Source organism: Babylonia areolata, chromosome 26 (genome assembly GCF_041734735.1).
Source record: "Babylonia areolata isolate BAREFJ2019XMU chromosome 26, ASM4173473v1, whole genome shotgun sequence".
In the NCBI taxonomy this organism is placed as follows: Eukaryota; Metazoa; Mollusca; class Gastropoda; order Neogastropoda; family Buccinidae; genus Babylonia; species Babylonia areolata.
The window spans coordinates 28,983,793-29,009,706 of NC_134901.1; the positions used below are offsets into that span (position 1 = coordinate 28,983,793).

Here is a 25,914-nt window from a genome sequence, read left to right on the forward strand (position 1 = left end):
TCAATTTGCTTGTGATTATAAAAATGTCAACTGCAAACAGTTAGGTTGATGTCGTGTGCATGGACTTCTATATAAGTCACGTGTATTTTAGTCCGTGTTCGTGTGTCCGAACTTATTGATTGTCCGTGGGTTGTGGGTTGCAAAGAAGAAGGGACATAACTATGATGCACACAATCAATATTGTCATGTGATGGGAGTACGCGTCACGTGATCATGCGTCTGCAACAACGCAAGGTTTATTGACCATCAGCTCTTTCAGCTAGCTCGACTTATGTTTTCTTTGGTCTTCGAGGGTGAACTACAATGATTCGGCAACTACTAACTGTTTTACTGTTGCATGTTTGCAGTCAGGAAGCAAATGGTCAAGAAAAACCTAACTTTATCATCATGTTGATGGACGATGTAAGTTACATTACTTTCAATAGAAAGTATAGTTATCTGCTGGTCTCAAACGGAATAAAGACGGAGGGTTTTATAGACAGATGAAAATAAATTCTCTGGAGACGATTAAAGATTCAAAGTATAGTTGTTGTTTTTTTTTCCATTAACACCATCTCAGGATAATGATGATGATGATGATGATATATATATATATATTTTTTTTTAAATAAATTTTTATTTTGTTGTTGGAAAAACATATATTTCAAAATGTTATTTGTTAAAGTTAGCTAGTTATGTGTTAAATAGACCAGTTGGTTGTTTATTGCATGTTCCAACATCAACCTCTTTTCAAATGATAATCTACAGAAGTAGTGCATACAATGTTTGATTATTGATTAATTTTTTGTCCTAATCCTGCTTCCCCTGTACCCCCTTTCACACACACCCTTCCAATATTATGTTTTTTCTTTCTCCAGTCACTGACACTCACCCTCTCCATTTTACATTTTGTACTCTATCTTTTCCACATTCTGTTCTCTCTCTCCCTCTTCCTTTCTTAGTCCCCTCCTCCTTGCCCCCCACCCTCCCCTCCACCTCAACCGCCCCCTTTTCATGTTAATATACAGAAATGATGATTTCTAATAAAACAGGAAAATCATCATGATGATAGAAATGGCAATAATCCAAATAATAATAATATTAATAATATTGTTTATTTTCAGTCAAATATCATCATCTTAGATGAACAGATTATAAATAAATAAATGAATCAACCATCTCAGGAAGGGAACCAATATGAACTGATATGATATCATCAATTAAGGTAAAATCCATTACCTGATGTTATTACATCCATATTTATGTTTTCTGTTTGGGTACTACAGACCAAAAAGAATGATTCAAAATGGAATAGGTTAAACCTAACGTGAGGGGATCAATGTTTGTCTCACTTTCAGATGATCATGAGTCATGCATTCAAAATTGGCAAGTTGTAAAAAAAAAAAAAAAAAAAGAAAGAAAAAAGATGAATTCATTCATGGTTTAGAGTTTTCAGAAGATGATAGATTTCAAAGTTCAGTGTGCATGTTTGTGTGTGACCACAAGCATGCATTTATTGTATAATTTGCTATTCGCTGTGGTTTTTCCTTGTTGGTTTATTCATTTGTATTTATTTAGGTATTGCAGATGTCCCGAAAACTTATCTTACAGCATTGTTTCATGAATCATAAATCTGTCCTGCTTTTTGATTCAGTGTTTTATGTGATAATCTGCTTATGTTTTAAATATACATGTGAACCCCCCCCCCCTCACCTCCTGACTCTCTACCCCCAATGCCCATTGCATATAGAGACAAAAACATCTTTGCTCAGTCTTTCTCTCTTATGCAATCATACCACACACATACATACACACACACACACACACACAAGGGATGGATTGTACTCCTGATCAAAATATATATATGTGTATATATATATATATATATATATATATATATATATATATATATATATATATATATATGTATGTATGTATGTATATGTACAATCAAATATCTGTTCAAATGTATTGATGCGATCCATTGGTAGGAGTTGCCACAACATGATATATCTGATATATCAAGTGCACTTTTCATACTTTCTTTTTTATTTTATTTACGAAAATGTCTGTTTATTAATTATAATTCCATTTGTTGTCTAATTCATTTTGTTTGCTTGTATGTTTGTTTGTTCAAGAGAGATCTCTGTCAAAATTATATATCTATATTTTGTTAATCTCTCAGTTACTTTATTGTTTCATATTTGGTATGATGTGATCTTCAGTTCTGTCATCTTTTCATGCAGGTTGTTTTGTTATTGGCAGGTTTTATGTTGTTGTAATTTTTGTAGCATACAGATGTTTGTACATATTAAGCATACTAGAAACATTTTCACTCCATTTTCTTTGAACTGACTCTTTCACTTTATAGTTTATTTTTTAGGTATTCCATTATTGTATATGCTATGGCATTTATTGTATGGTAAAAATTTTTGCTGATATATCATCACAAAATGCTGGTACAAGCCAAATGTGCAGCAATAAATTGAAAAATATCAACACAGCTTTTTGTATCGATATTCAACACCCCTCCGACCCCTCACACACACACACACACACATGCACATGCAGACAGACACACATGCACATGCAGACACACACACACACACACACACATGCACATGCAGACAGACACACATGCACATGCAGACACACACACATGCACACACACACACATGCACACACACACACACACACACACACACACACACACACATACACACACACACACACACACACACACACACACACACACACACACACACACACACACCTCTGTCTTGATCATAATCATCTTTCTTTCTGTCTCATGCAGTCACACCACTCACTCTTTCACTCTCTCTTCTGTTAGTCTCTCCTCTGTCTGTCTGTCTGTCTTTCTTTCTATCTCTCTCTCTCCCACCCTGCCCCTCTTTCTCTCTCTCTCTCTCTCTCTCTCTCTCTCTCTCTCTCTCTCTCTCAGCAATCAACTCTGCTGTCTTTATTGAACAATAAAAAAGGGACATGTATGTTCAAAAGACCAGAATTTTATTTTTTCAAAGGAAATATATTCACCTAGTGGGTCTGTCTGGTTAGCTCTTTACTGTTGATTATCTGCATGATCTTGTGACCAGATGGGCTGGGGAGATCTTGGGGTCTTTGGAGAACCCAGCAAAGAAACACCCAACCTGGACTGGATGGCATCGCAAGGGATGCTGCTGCCAGACTTCTATTCTGCCAACCCCATTTGCTCTCCATGTAAGTTCTGGTCTGCATTCCATTGCAGCCATGATCACATGTCTCATGCAGTACAATGGGTCATGATAACTTAAGGTCAGGTTGCATCCTGGTTTGTGTGAGCGTACTAATGGACATGTGGTTGTATAAAAGCATTCTTGGTCTGGAATTGCACACCATGCACCCCCCAGACCCCACACACAACCCAGACAAAAAAACAACTCTGTTTTAAAAAATGTCGTTATGTTGTCTTTCTTTTACACATTAACCATGTTACATTGCCAACTGTTAGTGCTACATTTTCATGAAATGTTGTAATATTTGAAATAAATTATTTATCACCAAAGATTTTTAGATTGATTGTCACTAGGCAAAATGAAAAAATCTGAAAAGTCTGAATGAAGGTTGGAAGCAAACCTGCACACACTCATAGTCACATAGATGCTCATACCTACAACGATAAACATGCCCAAGCATGCACGCATACATGTATATATATGCAAAGGCATGCACTTGCATACATGCATGCAAGCACATAATCATGCAAAGAAGTGAACCATAGAAGTGTTGTCAAACTTTTCAATGAAAAGTCTTTTACAATTCAGCCTCAACACTGTGTGTGCCACTGCCTGATTGCACATCTCGCTGATGTTTGATGATGAGGCACTTAGTTATGAATTGTATTACACATGTATGTTTTTCATTTTTGATCTTGCAGCTCGAGCAGCTCTTCTGTCTGGCCGCTTGCCCATCAGAAATGGATTCTACACAACAAATGAACATGCCCATGATGGTGAGGAATCTTTAAGATCGCATTATAATCTATTCTATGGTACCCCAGGCATGTTTAAGGGTCTTTAGGTATCCTTTGACTGTTCTGCATTAGGTGGATTACTGAATAAGAATGATGATTATGATGATGATTATGGTTATTAATTCTTGTTTTTGTTTTATTTGTTTAATTTCCATTTATTTCAGAAGCTCAGATTATTCAAGTAATTTCTTGAACTGATGTAATTCATTAAATTTGTAAATAAAGGCACAGTAATTGATTTGTATAAACTGACATTTCTGGAAGAATGTTTGTTGTTGATGTGACTGATAGTGTGTGTATATTTCTACATCAAGATCAGTTGAAGAGGTTACATGATTTAGGGAAACCTAAGCCAAATTCAATCCAGAATGAATTGACTGATCTTGAGTTACTAATATGTATGATAAAATATTTAATGAAGTAAAAATAACTGACTTATAAACAAACCAAAAACTAGCTAACTGAGTGCTTGGATAACAAACAAATTCTGGAATGAAGGACAGTAAAATAACTATGTCCAGCCTACTCTTAATATCGAATGTGCAACCAATCAGCTAACTAGAGAGAGAGAGAGAGAGAGAGAGAGAGAGTGTGTGTGTGTGTATGCTTGCATGTATGTGTATGCATGTGTGTGTGCGCCTGTTATGTGTATGCATGCATGTGTGCGCCTGCTGTTTGTATGCATGCATGTACACTGTGTGCAGCCTACACCCCTCAGAACATCGTGGGTGGCATTCCTGACTCTGAGATTCTGTTGCCGGAGCTGTTGCAGAAACAGGGCTACAGGAACAAGATGATTGGTAAATGGTAAGTGGCTATAGAAAGAGGGCTACAGGAACAAGATGACTGGTAAATGGTGAGTGGACACAGAAACATGGCTACAGGAACAAGATGATTGGTAAATGGTAAGTGGCTATAGAAAGAGGGCTACAGGAACAAGATGACTGGTAAATGGTGAGTGGACACAGAAACAGGGCTACAGAAACAAGATGATTGGTAAATGGTAAGTGGCAACAGAAACATGGCTTCAGGAACAAGATGACTGGTAAATGATGAGTGGACACAGAAACGGATACAGGAACAAGATGATTGGTAAATGGTGAGTAGCTATAGAAAGAGGGCTGCAGGAACAAGGTGACTGGTAGATGGTGAGTGGCAACAGAAACATGGCTACAGGAAAAAGATGATTGGTAAATGGTGAGTGGCTATGGAAACAGGGCTACAGGAACAAAATGATTGGTAAATGGTAAGTGCCAGCGTGCCGCTATCTGTCATGCCCATTGTTGATGGGTTTCGCAGCAACTGGTCTCATACAGAATATCAGCCTGCAGGTATTTTGTGCTTTCCCAGATCCCATGGCAAGCGTTTCGTTTTGAGGAAAGAGAGTGCTAGAGTATGAGATTTGATTCCATGCAATCAGATTCTCTTGCTTCCAAGGCGGATGCATTACCACTAAACCACCACACCACCCCTTTCATGTCCTGTCAGTGGGAATACTGTCATAATATTCATCTTAATCCATTCAACCCTAGGGAGTTTACAGCCTCAGCAGGCTTCCCTGTCATACTAATGGGGAAAAACGCAGGACATATACTGAAACAAACCTTTTTCCCCCTCCAAACTGAGGTGTGAACTCAGCCTGAAACACCATAGAAGTTAGATACCTTTGCTTGCAGTTTATGCTCATGCAGAAACATGGAAACCTTTTTATTGAAATAAAGTTTGATGCCAGAGCATTGATCAGGCACAGTGCTGAATGACTTAACTACCACATCCATCCATTTATCCTTCCATATGTCCATTTGTCTGTCATCCTTCCATCCATCCATCTGTGTACGTGTCTCTTTTCCTGTCTAAAGTGAGCCGCCATGTTTTCTCAGGCCCAGTCCTGTGCTGTGTGTGTAGGCATCTTGGCCAGCAGCCCAAGTACCTGCCCCATCTCCATGGCTTTGATGAATGGTTCGGGGCCCCCAACTGCCACTTTGGTCCCTACAATGACAAGAGCACCCCCAACATTCCTGTATTCCGGGATGCTGACATGATTGGCAGGTGTGTTGTCACGCCTTCCTTCATAATTTTTTTGTTGAGCCCTTTTCGTCTTTTTCTAAGCAGATGCAAAGAAGTAAGCAGTTGTCTTGATGGATAGATATAAAGAACTTGTGAAATATACTCTTGTGTGCTGTATTTTCACATTGCCTTTCTAGATGTTTGCAGGATTAATGAAAGGGATTCCCCATCCACACCACCTCAGTATTTTTTTTCTTTTTCTTTCTTTGTTTTTCTGTTCCCTTCACATCTCCTACTCTTTCCTAGTTAGTTTAAAAAAATCAAAAAAAAATCTGAAATTTCTTTATTTGTTAAAATTGTTTTGATAAGTGTAAATTCATATGATTTATTTTGTTTTACATTAATCTAAAGTCACCAGTGTGTATGAACAGACTATAAATAAATGGACCAACCGAACCAAAGAGGGCTGTGGGGAGTGAGGTGTGGCTGTGATTGCCAGGGTGTGTCTGCAGGGTGTTTCTGACCCATCACTGGAGTCAAGGGACATCAGTCATGATTGGCACTGGTAACTGGTAAATATTCAATTTTTTGTTCATAACAGATTTTGATGATGAAATGATGGAGTATTTTGTTGTTTTCCAGATACTATGAAGATTTTCTGATCGATAAGAAAACTGGAGAATCAAATTTGACACAGATCTTTATTGAGGTAAGTAAAGTGTACTTGAACACTATGGATTTATCCACATTTTTATATTTTCTGGCATTGCTAACTGTAATTGTTTTAAAAAGAAAGATGTACATGATTTTATTTATTTAGAAGAATAAACAAATTACACTATTTCAAGTCACTAGGTAAGAAAACATGAGTCTTAAAGTGAAAAAACCAACAACAAAAAAACAAGGACATGAAAATAGGTTTCAGTGGACTGATTTTGGTGTTGTTATTTTTTCCCTTAATTACTTCAACTTTAAAAAAATCTTTTCCTGGACATTGTGTGTGTGTGTGTGTGTGTGTGTGTGTGTGTGCTTGCGTGTCTGTGCGCTTAATTTATGTGTGAATAAGGTGCATGCTTGTCTGATAGTTGCGTATTTAGGGACTGATGAGAAATATTAAAATTGTTTGTTGTTGTTTCTGTGATGATGATCAGGAAGCCATAACTTTCATCAAGAAGGAGACTCAACAGAAGCAGCCGTTTTTCCTCTACTGGGCCGTGGATGCCACACATGAGCCGGTCTATGCTTCAAAACAGTTTCTGGGAACCAGTGCTCGTGGACTGTAAGATTGAGTCATCTGTGTATCATCACAGCTGTCTTGCTGTCTGTCTGTATATCTCATTATTCTTTCTGAATAATGCGTATATGGGTGGAAACATTATGAAAAAAAAAAGAAAAAAGAGAAAACAAACATTAAGCACATACATTGTGTGATTGTAAGCTTGTGTATGTATGTTTGTGCATATATGTGTTTAATTATATGTTAGCATATACAAAATACTTTTAATAAATAATATGCTAAAAAGAATAAAAATTACCAAAGGGAACTGCTTGTGTGCATTGAAAGATGATGCTCTACATTTTGTTGCATTCCATTGTTATGGGACTGGGTGAGCACTGAAAGATAATACCCCACAATTTGTTGCATTCCATAGTTACAGGGAATGAGTGTGCATTGGAGATAATACCCCACAATTTGTTGCATTCCATAGTTAAGGGAATGAGTGTGCATTGAAGATAATACCCCACAATTTGTTGCATTCCATAGTTAAGGGAATGAGTATGCATTGGAGATAATACCCCACAATTTGTTGCATTCCATAGTTACGGGGAATGAGTGTGCATTGAAGATAATACCCCACAATTTGTTGCATTCCATAGTTACGGGGAATGAGTGTGCATTGAAGATAATACCCCACAATTTGTTGCATTCCATAGTTACGGGGAATGAGTGTGCATTGAAGATAATACCCCACAATTTGTTGCATTCCATAGTTACGGGGAATGAGTGTGCATAAAAGATAATACCCCACAATTTGTTGCATTCCATAGTTACATCCATATTTGTTTAATTAATCCTTAGCAGATAAAGAATAATTGTAACAAATAATATGCTGAAAAGAATGAAAATTACCAAGGGGGACTGAGTGTGCACTGAAAGATAATACCCCACATTTTGTTGCATTCCATAGTTACAGGGACTTGGTGTGCACTGAAGATAATAACCCACATTTTCTTGCATTCCATGGTTACAGAAACTGAGTGTGCATTGAAAGATGATGCCCCACACTTTGTTGCATTCCATAGTTAGGAGACAAGGTGTGCATTGAAAGATCGTACCCCACAATTTGTTGCATTCCATAGCTATGGGGATGCGGTTCGAGAACTGGATTATGGTGTGGGGCAGATACTGTCCTCGCTGACCAAACTGGGCATCTCCAACAACACTCTGGTCGTCTTCTCCTCTGACAATGGTGCTGCCACCTATGCCAAAGAAAAGGGTGTGTCACTTATAAATCATGTTACTAGCTTCTGAACTGTCTGTCTCTTTCTCACTTGTCACAATATCATTATTTTTTAAATAAAAGAAGAATTCAGTTTGTTCTGGTACTGAAAGAGTTAAGTAAATTGTCATAGTCATGTTTGATATGACAAGATCGAAAGCTTTCAATACAAGGCTGTGTTATCTGAAACTACAACAATGATGAATTTGTTGTGGGTTTTGTTGTTGTTTTTGTTTGTTTTTTTGTTGTTGTTTTGTTTTGTTTCATTTCATCCATACGGTAATTTGTATGGTGTATTTGATAGAAATATGACAAGGCTTTGATTTTTCATATGACAGGTGCATTAGCCAAATGGTTATAGCAATGGACTTTCAGTCTGAGTCACTACGCCTATGAATGTGTGTGACTTACAGTCCATGAAAACAGAAGATTTTTTCATTCAATTTTCATTAGACATGGTTCAGTGATTGGTTGTGGCCAGAGCTGAAATCTTTCAAAACCAAGATTTTTAGGTTAAAAGTCAAGGCCCCAACTGTGTGCATAAAAAACCCCCTGTTCCTAAGGTGTTTTTTTGTTTTTGTTTTTTTGTGTTATCCTTTCTCTTTTAATTGTGACGATTCCTGTATTGAATTATGTGTGTGTCACGTGAGTCTTGGAAAGCATTGCCTGTCTTGTTTCCGGGGGCAGTAAAGGTCCATTTCTGACTTGTTTCGCAAGGTAGTAAAGGTCCATTTTGTCTTGTTTTTCAAGGTAGTAAAATTCCTTTTTTTTTTCCTGTTTCAGGCGGTAGTAATGGTCCATTTCTGTCTTGTTTCAGAAGGTAGTAATTGTCTATTTTTGTCTTGTTTCAGAAGGAAGTAATTGTCTATTTTTGTCTTGTTTCAGAAGGTAGTAACGGTCCATATATGTGCCATGTTTCAGGAGGTAGTAATGGTCCATTTCTGTCTTGTTTCAGGAGGTAGTAACGGTCCATTTCTTTGCCATGCTTCTGGAGGTAGTAACAGTCCATTTCTGTGCCATGTTTCAGGATGTAGTAACAGTCCATTTCTGTGCCATGTTTCAGCAGGTTGTAATGGTCCATTTCTTTGCCATGTTTCAGGAGATAGTAATGGTCCATTTCTGTGCTATGTTTCAGGAGGTACTAATGGTCCATTTTTGTGCTCTGTTTCAGCAGGTTGTAATGGTCCATTTCTGTGCTATGTTTCAGCAGGTTGTAATGGTCATTTCCTTTGCCTTGTTTCAGGAGGTAGTAACGGTCCATTTTGTGCCATGTTTCAGCAGGTAGTAACGGTTCATTTCTGTGCCATGTTTCAGGAGGTAGTAACAGTCCATTTTGTGCCATGTTTCAGCAGGTAGTAACGGTCCATTTATGTGCCATGTTTCAGCAGGTAGTAACGGTCCATTTCTGTCTTCTTTCAGGAGGTAGTGACGGTCCATTTCTGTGCCATGTTTCAGCAGGTAGTAACGGTCCATTTCTGTCTTCTTTCAGGAGGAAGTGACAGTCCATTTCTGTGCCATGTTTCAGGAGGTAGTAATTGTCCATATCTGTGTCATGTTACAGGAAGTAGTAACGGTCCATTTCTGTCTTGTTTCAGGGGGTAGTAATGGTCCATTTCTGTGTCATGTTTCAGGAGGTAGTAATGGTCCATTTCTGTGCGGGAAGCAGACAACGTTTGAGGGAGGATTCAGGCAGCCAACCATTGCGTACTGGCCAGGGCGGATCCCTGCAGGCACAGTGAGATATGTTGGACATGTTGATTCCCAAATCCCTGATTACATCTATTTCAGTTGCATTTTATCAATTTTTCTTGTTGTTAAAGAATGCTCTCTGCCTTACTTAGCATTGGGCCGTATAGTTTCTTTTGTGATGTCAGATTGACACATATTAGCATCACTTTTATTTTTGTGCTTGTATTGTATGCAGTATGAGGAAGGCGGCAGAATGATTAAGACACTTATCTGCCAACATAGCATCTATGAGAGTCTAGATTCAAATCCCCATCTCGCTCTTTCTCCCACATTTGACTGGAAAATCAAACCGAGCATCACCCCCGAAAACGGAGTATGGTTGCTTACATGGTGGGGTAAAAACAATCATACACGTTAAAGCCCACTTGTGTACATGTGAGTGAACGTGGGAGTTGCAGCCCTCGAACGAAGAAGAAGAAGAAGAAACCTAGCATCTAGTCATTTGGATGAGATGATAAGGTTCCTTGGCCCAATGAAAAAGAATTGATGGAATATATGTATTGTCCTCAAAATTATGCAGAAGAAATCCATTGTGTTAGGTACAAAAACGTATTTGCATGCACTTGGCTAAAGTCGGAATTTTTCGTTTTTGGCAATTTTTTTACTTTCTGAAAATAACAAAATCACAGATTAACATACAGAAAACAGAATTGATCGATCATTGTTTTTTTCTACATTTTTTCAAAGTTTGTTTGCCTGAATAGAGCAAATGGAGTAATCAGCTCATGAAAAATACATACATTTGCCTGCTTGTAACTTTAAAACAAGAATTATCTGGAACATGTATTGGTGTCAAAAGATTCAGAATTCAATAAACTATAAATTTCATTCTAAAAAATGTGCTGGAAAATTTATATTTTCTCTCTGAACTCAAACAAAGTCCAAAATGACAAGCAGAGGACTGACATCATGCCACAAAAGTCGACAGCACAGTGAATGTTTAAAAAAAATAAATTTTTAATCAGAGACAAAGGCTGCATTTGTATTTGAACAAAAATATTTCATGTCTGTAATGCTGATGAATCTTTTGAACTTCAGCTTTAGATCCCAGATCAAAATAACTTTTTACGAACTACAGTCATGAAGTGAATTGCCATCTGCTGACGTAATTTCAGGAAAGCCTGAACATTGCAACTTAATTCAAAGGCAGTTGTGATAAGAATCTCTAGATTTGATCAATACAAAATGTTTCACTCCAAGATCAAAGTGTAATGTTTTCGCTGGATCAAAACATAGAAGGGCCTGTCCTTGTTATCTGGACAGATGAAGTCAATGTGTTGGTAAATTGTTTCCAAAATTTGCAGTCAGATACACTGGCAGTAGAGTTGCAACAGTTGTGGTGCCCTGCAGCATGTCTGACAATGTTGCTTTCTCTCTCTCTCTCTCTCTCTCTAGCATATACAGGAGACTGAGAAATAGGATCGAGACGGCATGCTGTTGTTTGAAAACACATGGCATGCTGTTGTTTGAAAACACGATTGCTTTTCAGGGTTCACACACGGCACATACACACACACATACACACACATGCACAGATTTATTTTCAGATGAGCGGTGGCAAACATGTGTCTTTATCTGAATTATTGCAAGTTACACACACCAGAGAATAAAACACTATTGTTTACAATATATTGTAGAATTATCAATCTTGCAAACTTTTAATCGGAAACGTGGCTAAATGTGAAGAATCAGTGCGGAATACAGGAAGAGAGTGCAGTATTTCTTACATGGTTTTGGCAAGCATCACCTGAAAACATTAAAAATATTACAGTTCCTGGTAGTTTTATGTTAAAATACCAACAGCAAAGATGAGTCCAAATATGTGACATCTGTATAAATCTTGATTTTCAGTATCTTAACCCTCATGTGTTTTTGTGCATAGCTAACAATTGTTGGCTGCGACTTCAGTCAGGTTTTTTCATGCTGCATCACATATTTTCCATGGTTTGGAAATATTTCAAAGGTAGAAACTACAGCTGTCAAATTGGATTGCAGAAATTGCCACCATGACTGCTGAGTCTGATGTACCATCCCTGGGTGAAATGTTCAACTAGCATTTGCTCAGAAAAGTCAGTCAGTCAGAATGAATCAACACAAGACAAGACAAGACAAGACAAGACAAGTCGTCCAGCTTTCAGAATGTTTGTGAAGCTTCCCATGGGTTGTTGGTGCAGAAGAATTAGAACTGAACCCAGTCGTTTCACCAGCAGCTCCTTTCCCAAAGTAGGTAGTGCCCTGTCACTTGACCCAACTCTGAATTAATTGAAGGAGAATTAATGTGCAAGTAGCAGCCGCCTTATGTTGGAGAGTTAGTCATTAGCCCCATGTAGCATGCGTAGTATGTTGTGTATATTCAAGAGAGCAAGTGTATAGATGCGATCTGTGTGTGTGTGTGTGTGCATGCGTATGTATGTGTGTGTGTGTGTGTGTGTGTGTGCGCATGCATGCATTTATGTGTGCTTGCGAATCTTTGTGTACATTTATTTACTCATGTGCTCACACATGTACGAGTTTTGTAAATATTCTTACCCAACTTTTTGCAGAGCTCACTTAAATGATTTTTTTGACAATTTCAAGACATTAACTGACATTGAGGAAGGCTTACTGCACAGCCCGATAGATTTGTTATAGTTGTTAGGTTTTTTTGAGTTTTTTTTCTCCAATCATTTTGCTCATGTTTCATACCCTTCCTTTACCCCCGAAAACGGAGTATGGCTGCCTATATGGTGGGGGTAAAAACGGTCAAACACGTAAAAGCCCACTTGTGTACGTACGAGTGAACGTGGGAGTTGCAGCCCACGCATGAAGAAGAAGATACCCTTATTTTATTTCTTTTTTTTTTTTTAACCTCTCTCCCCTTCTCTCTCGCTGTCTGTGTCTGTCTGTGTGTCTCTCAGACTCTTGGGGACTGTCATTGGAGGGATGTAGTGGCAGTCTTCACTCAGGGAGGAGAGGGTGATGGAATTGGATGGACGCTCTTTCTGGCTCTGCGACAAAGCCATTATTGTCGTGAGTGGGGGGTGGGCTCAGTATGTGGTGTTGTTCTAAGCACATTGAATCAGTGCAGGCACAACTTGAACACCACCAGAGTGACTCAGCAGCAGTGCATGGTCTCCTCTGATGTGTGGCCTCCTGGCGACCTAAAATCAATATTGTCCTGTGGACTGTGAACACTGGGACTGTAACAGACGAGCCTGGATGTTGCTTTGTTGAGGGGATGGGAGGGGTTGGGATTGGGGAGACCCAGAATGAGCAGCATTTAGTAATGCTACTGAAATGGCCTAGATGATTGGCAACAACAACAACAACAACAACAACAAATATATATATATATATATCTATAAATGTGTGTGCAGGTGTCCCACCAGGTGGGCAGCCTGATGGACCTGTACACGACATTGACAGTTCTAGCAGGAGGTTCCATTCCCACTGACCGGGTGGTGGATGGCATTGACCTCTCGCACACTCTCTTCAAACAGGCCACTGTGGACCGGTCAGCCTTCTTGCTGTTGTTGTTGCCTCTGGTGGTGGTGGTGGTGGTGGTATTGTGTGTATGTGTGTGTGTTTATATATATGTGTGTGTGTTTATATGTGTGTGTGTGTGTGTGTGTGTGTGTGTGTGAGGGATAGGGAAAGACCTTGAAATTGTCAAAAATACGTCGACATGAACTTTCAGAGAAGGTTGGTAAAAACGATTTTAGACTGACATTCAAATAATATGTGTTTGCTAGAAATAAGTTCTCATATGTGTGTGTGTTGTGTGTGCGTGTGCGGTGTGTGTGTTGTGTATGTATGTTTGTGTGTGTTCTGTGTGTGTGTGTGTGTGTATGTGTGTGCATGTGTGTAGATGCGCTTATGTGTATGCATTAACATGCTTTCAAGTACATGCAGTTGAGTGTGTCAACTGTTTGTCTTCTTGCCTGCAGACCTCTCTTCTATTACCGTGGCAACACCATGATGGCGGTGCGCTGGCAGCTGTACAAAGCACATTTCTGGACCTGGACCAACAGCATGGAGGAGTTCAAGCAGGTGATCTATCTTCTTTTTTTCTCTCTTTTTTTTTTTTTTTTTTTTTTTTTTGGTGTCCAATCATGAATCTTCTTCTTATTCAGCGTTCCCAGGCCATGTTCAGACAGTCAGTCCAGAGTAGGTTACGAAGTCCGCTGGAGCTCTGTCGCCATTCCCCACAACTTGTCCTGGAGCGCTGTGGGACTAGGCCAGATCTGGCGTCTCAGCTCTTTGTGTAGAGGGCAGTCTTGCAGGACATGGGCTGGAGTTTGAGGAGTGGTGTCACACGGACATTGGTCTGTGTGGGAAATTTTTCAGTTTGTAGAGATGGGAGAGGAGCTGGGAGTGGCCTGTGCGTAGTCTGAGGATGATGACTTGCTGAGCTCGACCCAGCTGGTGGATACTGTCCTCCTCTGGTCCCAGATGTAGCTGTTCTCGCCAGCTGTTTCTGAAGTGGCTATGCAGGATGGTCTTTGCCTCCCCAAAGCTAAGGGGGTGGGCAGACTGGGTGAGCCTGCTTCCTGCTTTGGAGAGCTTTTCTGCCTCTTCGTTTCCTGCAGTGCCACAGTGAGAGATGATTCACTTCAGGATGGTTGTGGTTGTGGTTCTGGCACTTAGGGCCAGCATCTCAGACTGGATGTCTCCCACTCTGGTCTGGAGGCTTTGTTGGACAGCTCGGCAGTCGGTGAGGAGACAGTGTGGTCTGGCAAACTGTCTCTCTGGTTGAGGAGTTGGGCTGCAGCTAGTAGCGCAGATACTTCAGCCCTAAAATTTGTTGAGGTGATGCCAGTAGCAATGGAATGCCTCAACTAGCTACCATCTGGGAATCAGATGCAGACACCACCTCCCCCGTTCCTAACAGCATTCTCGGCAGAGTGGTCTGTGCTTACACGGGTCCAGGTGGTGCTTGGGTAGTCCCTATCCAGTGCTTCCAGGGTCAGCAGCTTCAGTTCAGCATCCAGGAACTGGCCTTTGCTCTGAATACCGGGGATGTCAAGGACAGCAGGGGGGACATCAGGTTATCCTGGTCTTCTCACATCAGAACTGCCCAGAGCAAAGCCATATGCATGATGGCCGTGATGAAGAAACTGGCCGGCACCAAGTGGGGAGCTAACATGAAGATCCTGACTCAAGTTTATACAGGATCAGTCAGACCTCACATGGAGTATGCCTCCAACGCCTGGGCAACAGCAGCAAAGTCTAGCATAGAACCATTGGCCAAAATCCAGAACGCCAGTCTGTGCCTCATCACTATGGCAGGGACTGCTGGACTCATGTCTCTGGAAGAGAGGAGAGATGAGAGACTGCTTCGCCAGAGTGAGAAGATGAAACGGCTTCCATCACACCCTCTGTCTTCAAAACTCCAGGCCCCAACCAAGAAAAGCTGAAGCGCAGAAGCACAAACCACCTCATCAAGGCCCTCCACCAGACCCATGGCCAGTGCTTGCCTGACAGGAACCAACCTGTTGAACCCCTGCAAGACTTTGAAGACTGGTCAATCATCAATCATCTGCACCATTTTTAGTGGCATTGCTCCCACACCACTCAGTCCAAGTCCCACGCCATGGTTTGTCCATTGTTGTCCCAGCCTCAGCAGTCCACAGGGAACTATCAGTGTTAGGTCGCCAGAAAGCCACTTACTGGAGGAGACCCTGCAGTGCTGCTCAGTCACTTCAGTGGTGTTCAGTAGTTGTACCTGTTCTGATTAGGACAGTACCCACTAAGCCCCCCACTGACAATGATAATCACTTACCAGGGTAGTTGCTGAGCCATCTGTAAGTGTCAGTGATAATGATGATAGGTGCTGTACATGTATCAGTAATGATGAGGATGATGAAAGTGGTGGAGTGATCATGGCGACACAAGTGGCGAATGTAAAGTTTGACAGTTCATTAAATGTGTTTGACATCATTTGTGCCCATCTCAGTGTTCAGGATTCAATGTTTGCCAGGTTTTGAACTTTTGTTTGAAAATACAAGATCAGAAACATACACCAGTTTTTATAGTTAGTGAATCCAAATTATAGTGCAACATAAATCATCAGTCGTAGACACTGGTAAGTTTAAGGTTCAGATGGGACGATAAACCAAAGCTGCGTGTGTAGCATGCACTTGTCAGCAGTGGGAAGGGTCCTCTCACCACTTCAGTCCAGGCTGCAGGTTGTTTTAGTGTTCCTGAATGTGAATGGAACGTGGAGTGGGAACGGGAAAGCAAGGGGCATAGGGGTGAGGAATCAGACTGAATTGCCATGTTACAAGTTGAACGTGCATGAAGGTAAAAGCCCTGTCAGGCTGACAGAGGCTAACAAAGGATACTGTTGCCTTTCTTCTCTCCAGCTGCCACAGAACGAACACAATCACAACTGCTGGTTCTCCGAGGAAAGGCAGAGAACTCACTTTGCCAAAAGATATCAAGGTGCAGCACATCCATCCTGAATGATTGATATTTTTTACGTGAAGCAACCACTCTGAAGCATGTATTGATATAACTGTTCACATGGACATGAACACGCATGCAATGACAATCTCTTTCTCTTTCTTTCTCTCTCTCACTGTCCCTCTCACTCCAAGGTCAGTGACTGTGTGCAGACGTGTCAACTATTTGTGTGGATGCTCCATATCTTGACGAATGTGGTTTATTTGTCTGCTTAGCACTGAGGCTATCATATTTCAGCACAACTTAAAGTGCATTCATGTGTTTCATTTGTGTTAATCTGATTTACAATAAATCATATAGGTATTCTAACTACTACCACAGTAGGATTGTGTCATACCTCCTTCAGGAAGGGGCTGTGGCCTAATCTTAATAAAATATTCACATTCTCTTGCCCTACCCCCCCCCCCCCCCCCCCACACACACCCACCCCCGCCTGACTCTCTCATGGCCTAATTTGAATAAAATATTCACATTCTCTCTCTCTCTCTCTCTCTCTCTCTCTCTCTCTCTCTCTCAGCTTGGCAAAGATTAGAGTTCCACCCCATTTCACAATTTACACAAGTAAAAGAACCCATGGCAGTAAGAGTTGTCCCTTGCAAAAATTCATATAAAATCCTCTCTAATATACGTGTGTGTGTGTGTGTTTGTGTGCGGATGTGTGTGCGTGCGCGCGCGCGCGTGTGTGTGTGTGTGTGTGTGTGTGTGACTTTCAGGGTGTGAACTTCTGTCCGGGTCAGGAGGTGGAAGGGGTGACAACCCATGAACAGATGAACCACACTGCACAGCCTCTCCTCTTTCAGCTGGCCAGGGATCCTGGAGAAAAATACATCATCAAGTGAGCGCTTTGCTGCTGATTCATTTCTGTGTGTGTGTGTGTGTGTGTGTGTGTGCGTGTGTGTGTGTACATGTGTTTGTGTGTGCGTGTGTGTGTGTGTGTGTGTGTGTGCATGTTTGCATGTATGTGTTATGCATGACTGTTTTTTAACCCCTTCACTGCTAGTACGTTTTGCTATGGCCTATGTTGAGAAAATTTTCAGAAAAACAAGAAAAACACGCCAATGATTTTAATTTGCTTATATTTCAAAAAGTACTGAAGATAAGTATATAAAAGTACTTATCAAATGAAAGGAAAATGAACCAAGGTTTTGTTTTTAATACTCACATGTTCAAATAATGAGTCAATCTGACAGAAAAATTCCATAAAATGCATTAATAAAAAAAATCAAAAAAAAATCAGGACTGTCATTCCATCATGTAGGTGCTACAATATCAACCAGGTTATCAATCAGTCTTTCTTGTGACTGTTGTGATCAACCACACACACTGTCAGGGCTGAGCAACAGTGTCCAGGTGCATAAGACTCCAACACAGTCCACACAAAGAATGAAAAAAGTGTACTCACCCAGGATCTATCGCCAGTAAAAACACTGTGTGTGGTACTTGCAGAAACAGTCTTCAAGACACAGTGCTGGTTTGCTGGGGCAGTCTGGGCAGTAGAACCTCACATCCTTTCTTTGTCCTTTCTTCCAGCAGACTCTGCACCTCCTTTGTGGCCAGGCCTTCTGTGGGGTAGGTGGGATGAAGTGTCGTCCACACAAGACAAACAGCGTGGTCATCTTTAGCAGTGTCTTGGTCACCAAAAATCATGGCACTAATTACATCCTTCTGAAGTCCAGGAGTGTACTGCTGTTGCCTGCTTTTTGTAGAGGATGTGTGCATTCAGCATGGCAATTTGTAGAAAATGCACACACAGCTATTTGTACCACTTCAGGGTTTTCCTTGTGGCATCGTAGGGCTGCAGTTGTTGGTCATGATGGTCCATGGCACCCATGTTTTTGTTGTAATCTAGAATTGCTGGAGGCTTGTTTACTGCCCTTTGGCCTTGCTGCTGCTGGTCTTCAGCTGTAGGTTTGTGGCAAGTTGTCAACTCCAGATGGTCCAGGATAAACATCATGATCATCACCATGCTGCATACCTGAAACACATTGCATAAAAGACTAAGTTTGTTGGGTTTTAAAATTTTTTTTTTTTTACATATAAAAAGATCATGAAATGGTATCATTTTATTTCTGATTGTTTTCAGAAGCTGAAATACAAACACACCTACCACACCCCAAACCCCCAAAACACCCACACACTGAACACACACACTGAAACTGGTTCATGGTATGCCACACCCCCTTCATTCTCTCTTTCTCATACAAAACAAAATGACAAAACACACACACACACACACACACACACACACACACACTTCTACAAGTGTTGCATTTACAAAGTAATTTAGGTATACAATTCTGTATATCATTCTCTGATTTCAGTTTTATAAACATCTCCTCCCCCTTTCCCCCACTCTCTCGCTCTCTCTCACACACACACAACAACAACAATAACAACAACAACAAACCAATACACACTCAGAAGCGAACACACAGAAAGCTCTAGGCGAGCACACACGCTGTCATCAACAATGAGCCAGCCAGCAAGCCCTTGGGCTGTGATGGTCACGCACAGTAACCCACGTGACTGACTCTCTCTCACTCACACACACTGATCAGTGACTGACGAAGCTGCTTACCACAGTGAACACATTCAAAACACACACAATGCAGTCATACTTATTGTTACAACAAACAGAAAGCAAATAATAAACTGACAAACCTCGTAAACACCCACCTGCATCTTGAATCAGCTGAGCTTGTCTGTCTTCAGTTTCGTCAAGCAACTCCACCTCCCACCCCCCTCCACTGTCAAAATCAGCGTCTTCGGCATCAACTTCACGCAGTTCTATCTCATTCAGTCCACAGTCTTCATATCTACTGTTTGCATCCCGAAAGAATTCTTTCAATACAAGTTCAAGTGTTGGGGTTTGTCTGCGTTCAGCCATGGCTTTGCAAACACAACTTGAGCTTCGTACAAACTTACAAAACTTTCACCATAAATGTGACAATCCAATGAATAATTTTAGCTTATGGAACTCAGGAGATAAAGAGCGCTCAGGGGAGCTAATTTAATGGTTAGCAGACTGTATTTTCTGTAATGCGGAACTCGAAACATAGAACGTTGTAACATGACATACGGCGCACGTCAATACAGCATTGGTGAGCGTCATTTCATGACGTACGCCGTACATCAACAGCGCAGTCAAGAGGTTAATCATGTTTTGCTTGCTGTACAGTTGCTCACAGACATAGTTCTTTATTATAACCTGAATGTTCTATGTATTAGATATTTTTCTGTGAAGTCAAAGCATTGCTGTGTTAGATATGTATTCTTATTCAGCCAAAACAGTTCTGATGTATTTGTCCTGAATTCCAGTAGAACAAGTGCATGCTGTAAAAAAAAAAAAAAAAAAAAAATCCAAATAACCACTGAACAGGTAGACAGAAAGATGTCAGTGTTTTAAAAAGAGAATCAAAATCAGCTGAAACAGATATAAGGCAGAAGGTTGAGGAAGTTTTAAAAAGGAACTGAGCAAGCTACCATGAGAACTAAGACTTGTTGTGAACTTCATTCAAATAGTACACACAAGGATGTGCACACACACACACATTGATGTATGCACACACTCGCGCGTGCACACACACACACACACACACACACACAATACACACACACAATACACATGTGCACATGCATGAACACACACTCTCCTTCCATTACAGGAGAGGTGGTCAGCTGAGCTTCAGTCTCTCTTAACGTAGTGTGCAGCTCATGGAGGAAGAAGGAAAGTATCAGAGAAGGAAGAATCCACCATTTGCCAACAGTTACAGTTTCAGTTCCTCAAGGAATTGCCACTTGATTTGGACAAATTCATATACATTCCACCATATCTGCTAGGCAGATGCCTGATGAGCAGCATATTCCGATGCGCTTACAAAGGCCTTGAGTGCATGCGTATGTACCTGTCAGTGTGTATTTCTTTTACAGAATTTTGCTTGAGGACAGCTCTTTGTTGCCATGGGTTTTTCTTTTAGTGTGCTAAGTGCATGCTGTATACAGGACCTCAGTTTGTCACCTCATCTAAATGACTGGATGCTCAGTTTGATTTTCTTTCACTGCAGTTCTTCATGAAAAAACACACCAAGAAACAAACTGCTTCTTCACGCCCCTCTGTTTGTCACTTCGCCATGAAAGCAAGGCCTCACCCCCCTCCCCCCCAACCCCCACTCCCAAACCCCACATTCCCTGTTCTTTTTTTATATTTTTTTTAAACATAGCCTCAGTTACATGCATGTCATCAAGCAACAGCAGTTTTCCCCCTTATCTGCTTCACATGCCTTCTCCACTGCCCCCCACCACCCAATTCCTCCCGTGCCTTTTTTTTTTCTTCTTTTGTCTTTTTTTTCCACATCAGTTTTTTAATGTCTGTTTCCAGAGTGTTGTTCCAAGTGTGCTCAAAGCAGTATCATTCCAAATGTGCACAGTTCTTTGTCAGACTGTTCTGATTTCATGGCCAGTTTGAGCGAATACTTAAATATTACATACATGTACAGAGGCGTCTGGAGTTTGGTTTGTGTAACGTGTGTACTGTCACACAGACCCTCGAGCGCTGAGTACAAGAGAGTGATGCCAGAGATCTTCCGACTGGTGGATGAGCACAAAACGAAGCTGGTGCCAGGAGACCCCCAGCTCAACATGTGCGACCAGAGCGTCATGAACTGGGCGCCCCCTGGCTGCGACAAGATCAGCCGCTGTTTGCCCGCCCCTCCCTCCAAGCCCCACAAGTGCTACTGGCCTCATTGAGTGTTATGGCTAAATACTTTTTTTTTTCTACAAGTGCTCCAGGCTTCATTAAGAGTTTTAAAGCTGAATCAATGTTGTTGTTTTTTAATGTATGGTGATACTTTTTCCCTACAAATGCTTCTGGCTTCATTGAGAGTTTTACAGCTGAATCACTGTTTTTTACTGACTGTATGGTGATACGTTGTTGTTTTTTCTCTCCTACAAGTGCTCTTGGCCTCATTAAGAGTAGAACAGCTAAATCAGTGGGTTTTTTTTTTTTACTGATCTGATTGTATGGTGATATTTTTTTCCTACAAGTGCTCCTGGCTTCATTAAGAGTGTTACAGTTAAATCAATGCTTTTTACTGATTGTATGGTGATACTTATTTTTCCTACAAGTACTCCTGGCCTCATTAAGAGTGTTATGGATAAATATGCTTTTTTCCCTACTAGTGCTACTGGCTTTATGAAGAGTGTTATTGCTAAATACTTGTTCCTACAAGTACTCTTGGCCTTATGAAGAGTGTTATGGCTAAATACTTGTTCCTACAAGTACTCTTGGCCTTATTAAGAGTGTTATGGCTAAATACTTGTTCCTACATGTACTCTTGGCCTTATTAAGAGTGTTATGGCTAAATACTTGTTCCTGCAAGTACTCCTGGCCTTATGAAGAGTGTTATGGCTAAATACTTGTTCCTACAAATACTCGTGACCTCATTAAGAGTGTTATGGCTAAATACTTGTTCCTACAAGTACTCTTGGCCTTATTAAGAGTGTTATGGCTAAATACTTGTTCCTACAAGTACTCCTGGCCTCATTAACAGTGTTATGGCTAAATATGTGTTCCTTCAAGTACTCCTGGCCTCATAAAAGTGTTATGGCTAAATACTTGTTCCTACAAGTACTCCTGGCCTCATTAACAGTGTTATGGCTAAATACTTGTTCCTACAAGTACTCCTGGCCTTATGAAGAGTGTTATTGCTAAATACTTGTTCCTACAAGTACTTCTGGCCTCATTAAGAGTGTTATGACTAAATACTTGTTCCTACAAGTACTTCTGGCCTCATTAAGAGTGTTATGGCTAAATACTTGTTCCTACAAGTACTCCTGGCCTCATTAAGAGTGTTATGACTAAATACTTGTTCCTACAAGTACTTGTGACCTTATTAAGAGTGTTATGGCTAAATACCTGTTCCTACAAGTACTCCTGGCCTCATTAAGAGTGTTATGACTAAATACTTGTTCCTACAAGTACTCCTGGCCTCATTAAGAGTGTTATGACTAAATACTTGTTCCTACAAGTACTCCTGGCCTCATTAAGAGTGTTATGGCTAAATACCTGTTCCTACAAGTACTCCTGGCCTCATTAAGAGTGTTATGACTAAATACTTGTTCCTACAAGTACTCCTGGCCTCATTAAGAGTGTTATGGCTAAATACTTGTTCCTTCAAGTACTCCTGGCCTCATTAAGAGTGTTATGACTAAATAATTGTTCCTACAAGTACTGGCCTTATGAAGAGTGTTATGGCTAAATACTTGTTCCTACAAGTACTCCTGGCCTCATTAAGAGTGTTATGACTAAATAATTGTTCCTACAAGTACTCCTGGCCTTATGTAGAGTGTTATAGCTGAATCAATGTTTTTTTACTAACTGTATGGTGATACTTTTTTCTTGTACAAGTGCTTCTGACCTCATTAACAGTGTTACAGCTAAATTACTTTTATTACTGACTGTATAGTGATACTTTTTCCTCTTAACTTTGACCAATGACCTTTTTAATCTGGTGTGCCTTATGTATGGTTGAAATCTGTTGGAATGGTGTAAAGAATCATAATCATATCAAAGTTGACGTCTGAACCTGAAAGTGAATAAAAAAAATTGATGTTTGCTGCATTGAAAGCGATTGAAACCTTGCCATAAATCAGAACAAAAGCAGTCATCATTGACACGAACAGCACACTAGGGGCAAGTGGAAACAGGGAGAATTCAAGAAGGCAGAGATCAACAGAGTAGATATGTCTGCAGAAAATTCCAGCAATTCTTCTTCTTCTTTTCGTTTATGGGCTGCAACACGTTCACTCATATGTGCACAAGTGGGTTTCTGGGTGTATGACTGGTTTTACCCGGCCATGTAGGCAGCCATACTCCGTTTTTGGGGGTGTGCATGCTGGGTATGTTCTTGTTTCCATAACCCACGAAACGCTGACATGGATTACAGGATGTTTAATGTGCATATTTGATCTTCTGCTTGCGTAAACACATGAAGGGGGTTCAGGCACAAGCAGGTCTGCATGTATGCTGACTTGGGAAATCGGAAAAATCAGTACCCTTTGCCCACCAGGCACCATTATGTTCCACTGATGAGATCAATGGCCTGGACATCAGATATCAGCTGAGGGTGTAAACATGGGTCATATCAGTCACGGCGATGGACCCTTCAGTCTCTAACCTTTTGTTATTTGTGTATCTTTTTGATGCGCACCTTATCATATGCTGCGTCTTTATAAATTGATATAATCAGAATTTTTAAAGTTAGTAGGATGCACCATAGCACCTTGTGGTCATTTGAATATGGTATTTCCAAAAAAAAAAAAAAAAGGTTTACCTTAACCCCAACTGTTATGTGGAAAACAGAGACTTTTTTTTGTTTTTTTTTGTCTTGTATCAGTATTTGGGTGCATAATATTCTGTGCTGATTGAAGTTTCCATAACTTGAAATGTTTGAAGTGAAGAAAGTATTTCACACACACACACACACACACACACACACACACACACACACACACACACACACACACACACACACATCACTGTTTATTTGGCACTTTAGCCTTACTTTTTAATTTTACAGCATGGAATTGTTTATGTTGGGAAAAAAAAATCACTCCTTATTTTCGTCTTTTTTGCCTTTTTGAATTTTACTGTATAGAATAGTGTACTTTGCGAAACAATATGTATGTGTGTGGAGGGAGGGCGGGGGGGAGGAGGTGGGGGGGTGCTTATATGATATTTACTTTGATATTACATGTTTCAGTATGCACAGGAGTTGGGTTTAGCAGTGGGATGCTCAATAAATGTTTATTGGAAAACACACCTGCTGACATGATTTAAAGCCAAATACCTTGATTTATTTAAAGTAAATTATTTTTCGCATGCTTTAGAATCCGTAGAATGCAGTATTCTGAAAGAAAACAACAACAAAAAAACATTTACTGACAATACTTAAAGCCATATATCTTGATTTATTTATAATTGATTAATTTTTGTATGCTTTAGAATCTATCAGACACAGTTATTTCTTTTAATTCTTGAATCTGTAGCATTATGAATGGAAACATTTTCAATGGAGCTGTATCTTTTAATGCACAACATTGCTTGAATTCATAAACATTTTCAATTGAACATTATCTTCACTGTTGTCTCCTTTTTCTGCCTTCCCAGTCCATTCCCCTCTCTTTTTCCAAGCAAACCTTGACACTTTTTTCTCTTTTCCGTAGTCTGTGATGTACCATCTGTGCTGTTTTGCTCTGGCGATTATGTAGTGAGATGTAAACACTGGGATGGGCACTAGCTGCCCATTCTGTAGTTATTTACCTATATGGCCTTTTTTATGTACTTTTTGTGTGGCTTTGATTTTTTTTTTTTTTTCTTTTTTACAATTTTTTGTAATCTGGGGATGATAAATTAAGCGGAATGGCTGGCGTCCTTAGCATGGCCTTGTCTTATTTGCCATAAGGAGCTCAATGGTTGGGATACTGTGTCACAATGAACTGTGTTTTGTGGGTTTGTCTAAGTGTTTTTTTTGTAAACGTGACAGTTTTGTGTTGACGCGGTTGAGCATTTGTATGGTTTGACAGTCCTGATATGGCCCTGTGTGGTCGGCTGGACTTTCAGCATCAAGAATGAGAATATCAGTTGAACATTATTTTTTAACACACAACATTGCTTTTGTTTTTACATGTAGTGTAATATTGTCTCATTGAAACAAGCAGTGTGTGACATACTGTCTCAGAGGGCTGAAGACACATAAAGACAGCATGGCATCGACGCCAGATCTTTCATCCGGCCCTTTTCTGCATCAGTGTCTCAGTGACTTGTCAACCATAAGTGCTGCTCACATGACTGGATTGACTTGTTCTGTGTTCGACATATTGGTGTGTTTCATTGAGCAGTAATTTCATTCAGTCTGTGATGTCTCACTGCTGACACAAGTGTACAGTAACTATCTCAGTCAAGTCGGTTATGTTTTCAATCCAGTTTGTTGAAGGGTGGTTTGTCAGCAGGAGTGTGGAAGCAGTGTGGACAGATTGTCACAAAACGTTCTAGTCATGCAGGCTGGGGGAGAATGTCACTGAGAGGTGTGGGGAGGAGGGTGGGGAAGGGGAAAAATGGGGGATGGAAATGTAAAAGGTTGGTGTGGATATGTGTTCATGAATAAATGGAGAAAGGGAAGAAATGAAACAGGTTATAGGTTACGA

General features: G+C 40.3%; 1 protein-coding gene across 1 annotated transcript; it reads left to right on the top strand.

Moving 5' to 3' along the window:
* Positions 1–207: 207 nt before the first annotated feature.
* On the top strand, positions 208–24,217 carry LOC143300136 (N-acetylgalactosamine-6-sulfatase-like). Its single transcript, XM_076613672.1, has 13 exons — positions 208–402; positions 3,093–3,216; positions 3,914–3,988; positions 4,714–4,816; positions 5,915–6,058; positions 6,659–6,725; positions 7,168–7,295; positions 8,378–8,514; positions 10,149–10,252; positions 13,623–13,759; positions 14,193–14,295; positions 17,424–17,545; positions 21,252–24,217. Exons 1-13 carry the CDS (start codon positions 304–306, stop codon positions 21,454–21,456), a joined length of 1,548 nt encoding a protein of 515 aa, XP_076469787.1. The 5' UTR covers positions 208–303; the 3' UTR covers positions 21,457–24,217.
* Positions 24,218–25,914: the final 1,697 nt, after the last annotated feature.

Bases quoted from the DNA above. Each gene is read 5' to 3' on its own strand.
- LOC143300136 (XM_076613672.1), top strand. From the start codon at position 304: ATGATTCGGCAACTACTAACTGTTTTACTGTTGCATGTTTGCAGTCAG. The intron at 3,989-4,713 runs GTGAGGAATCTT...CACTGTGTGCAG, and splicing joins AAATGAACATGCCCATGATG to CCTACACCCCTCAGAACATC. The intron at 8,515-10,148 runs GTGTGTCACTTA...GTCATGTTTCAG, and splicing joins CACCTATGCCAAAGAAAAGG to GAGGTAGTAATGGTCCATTT.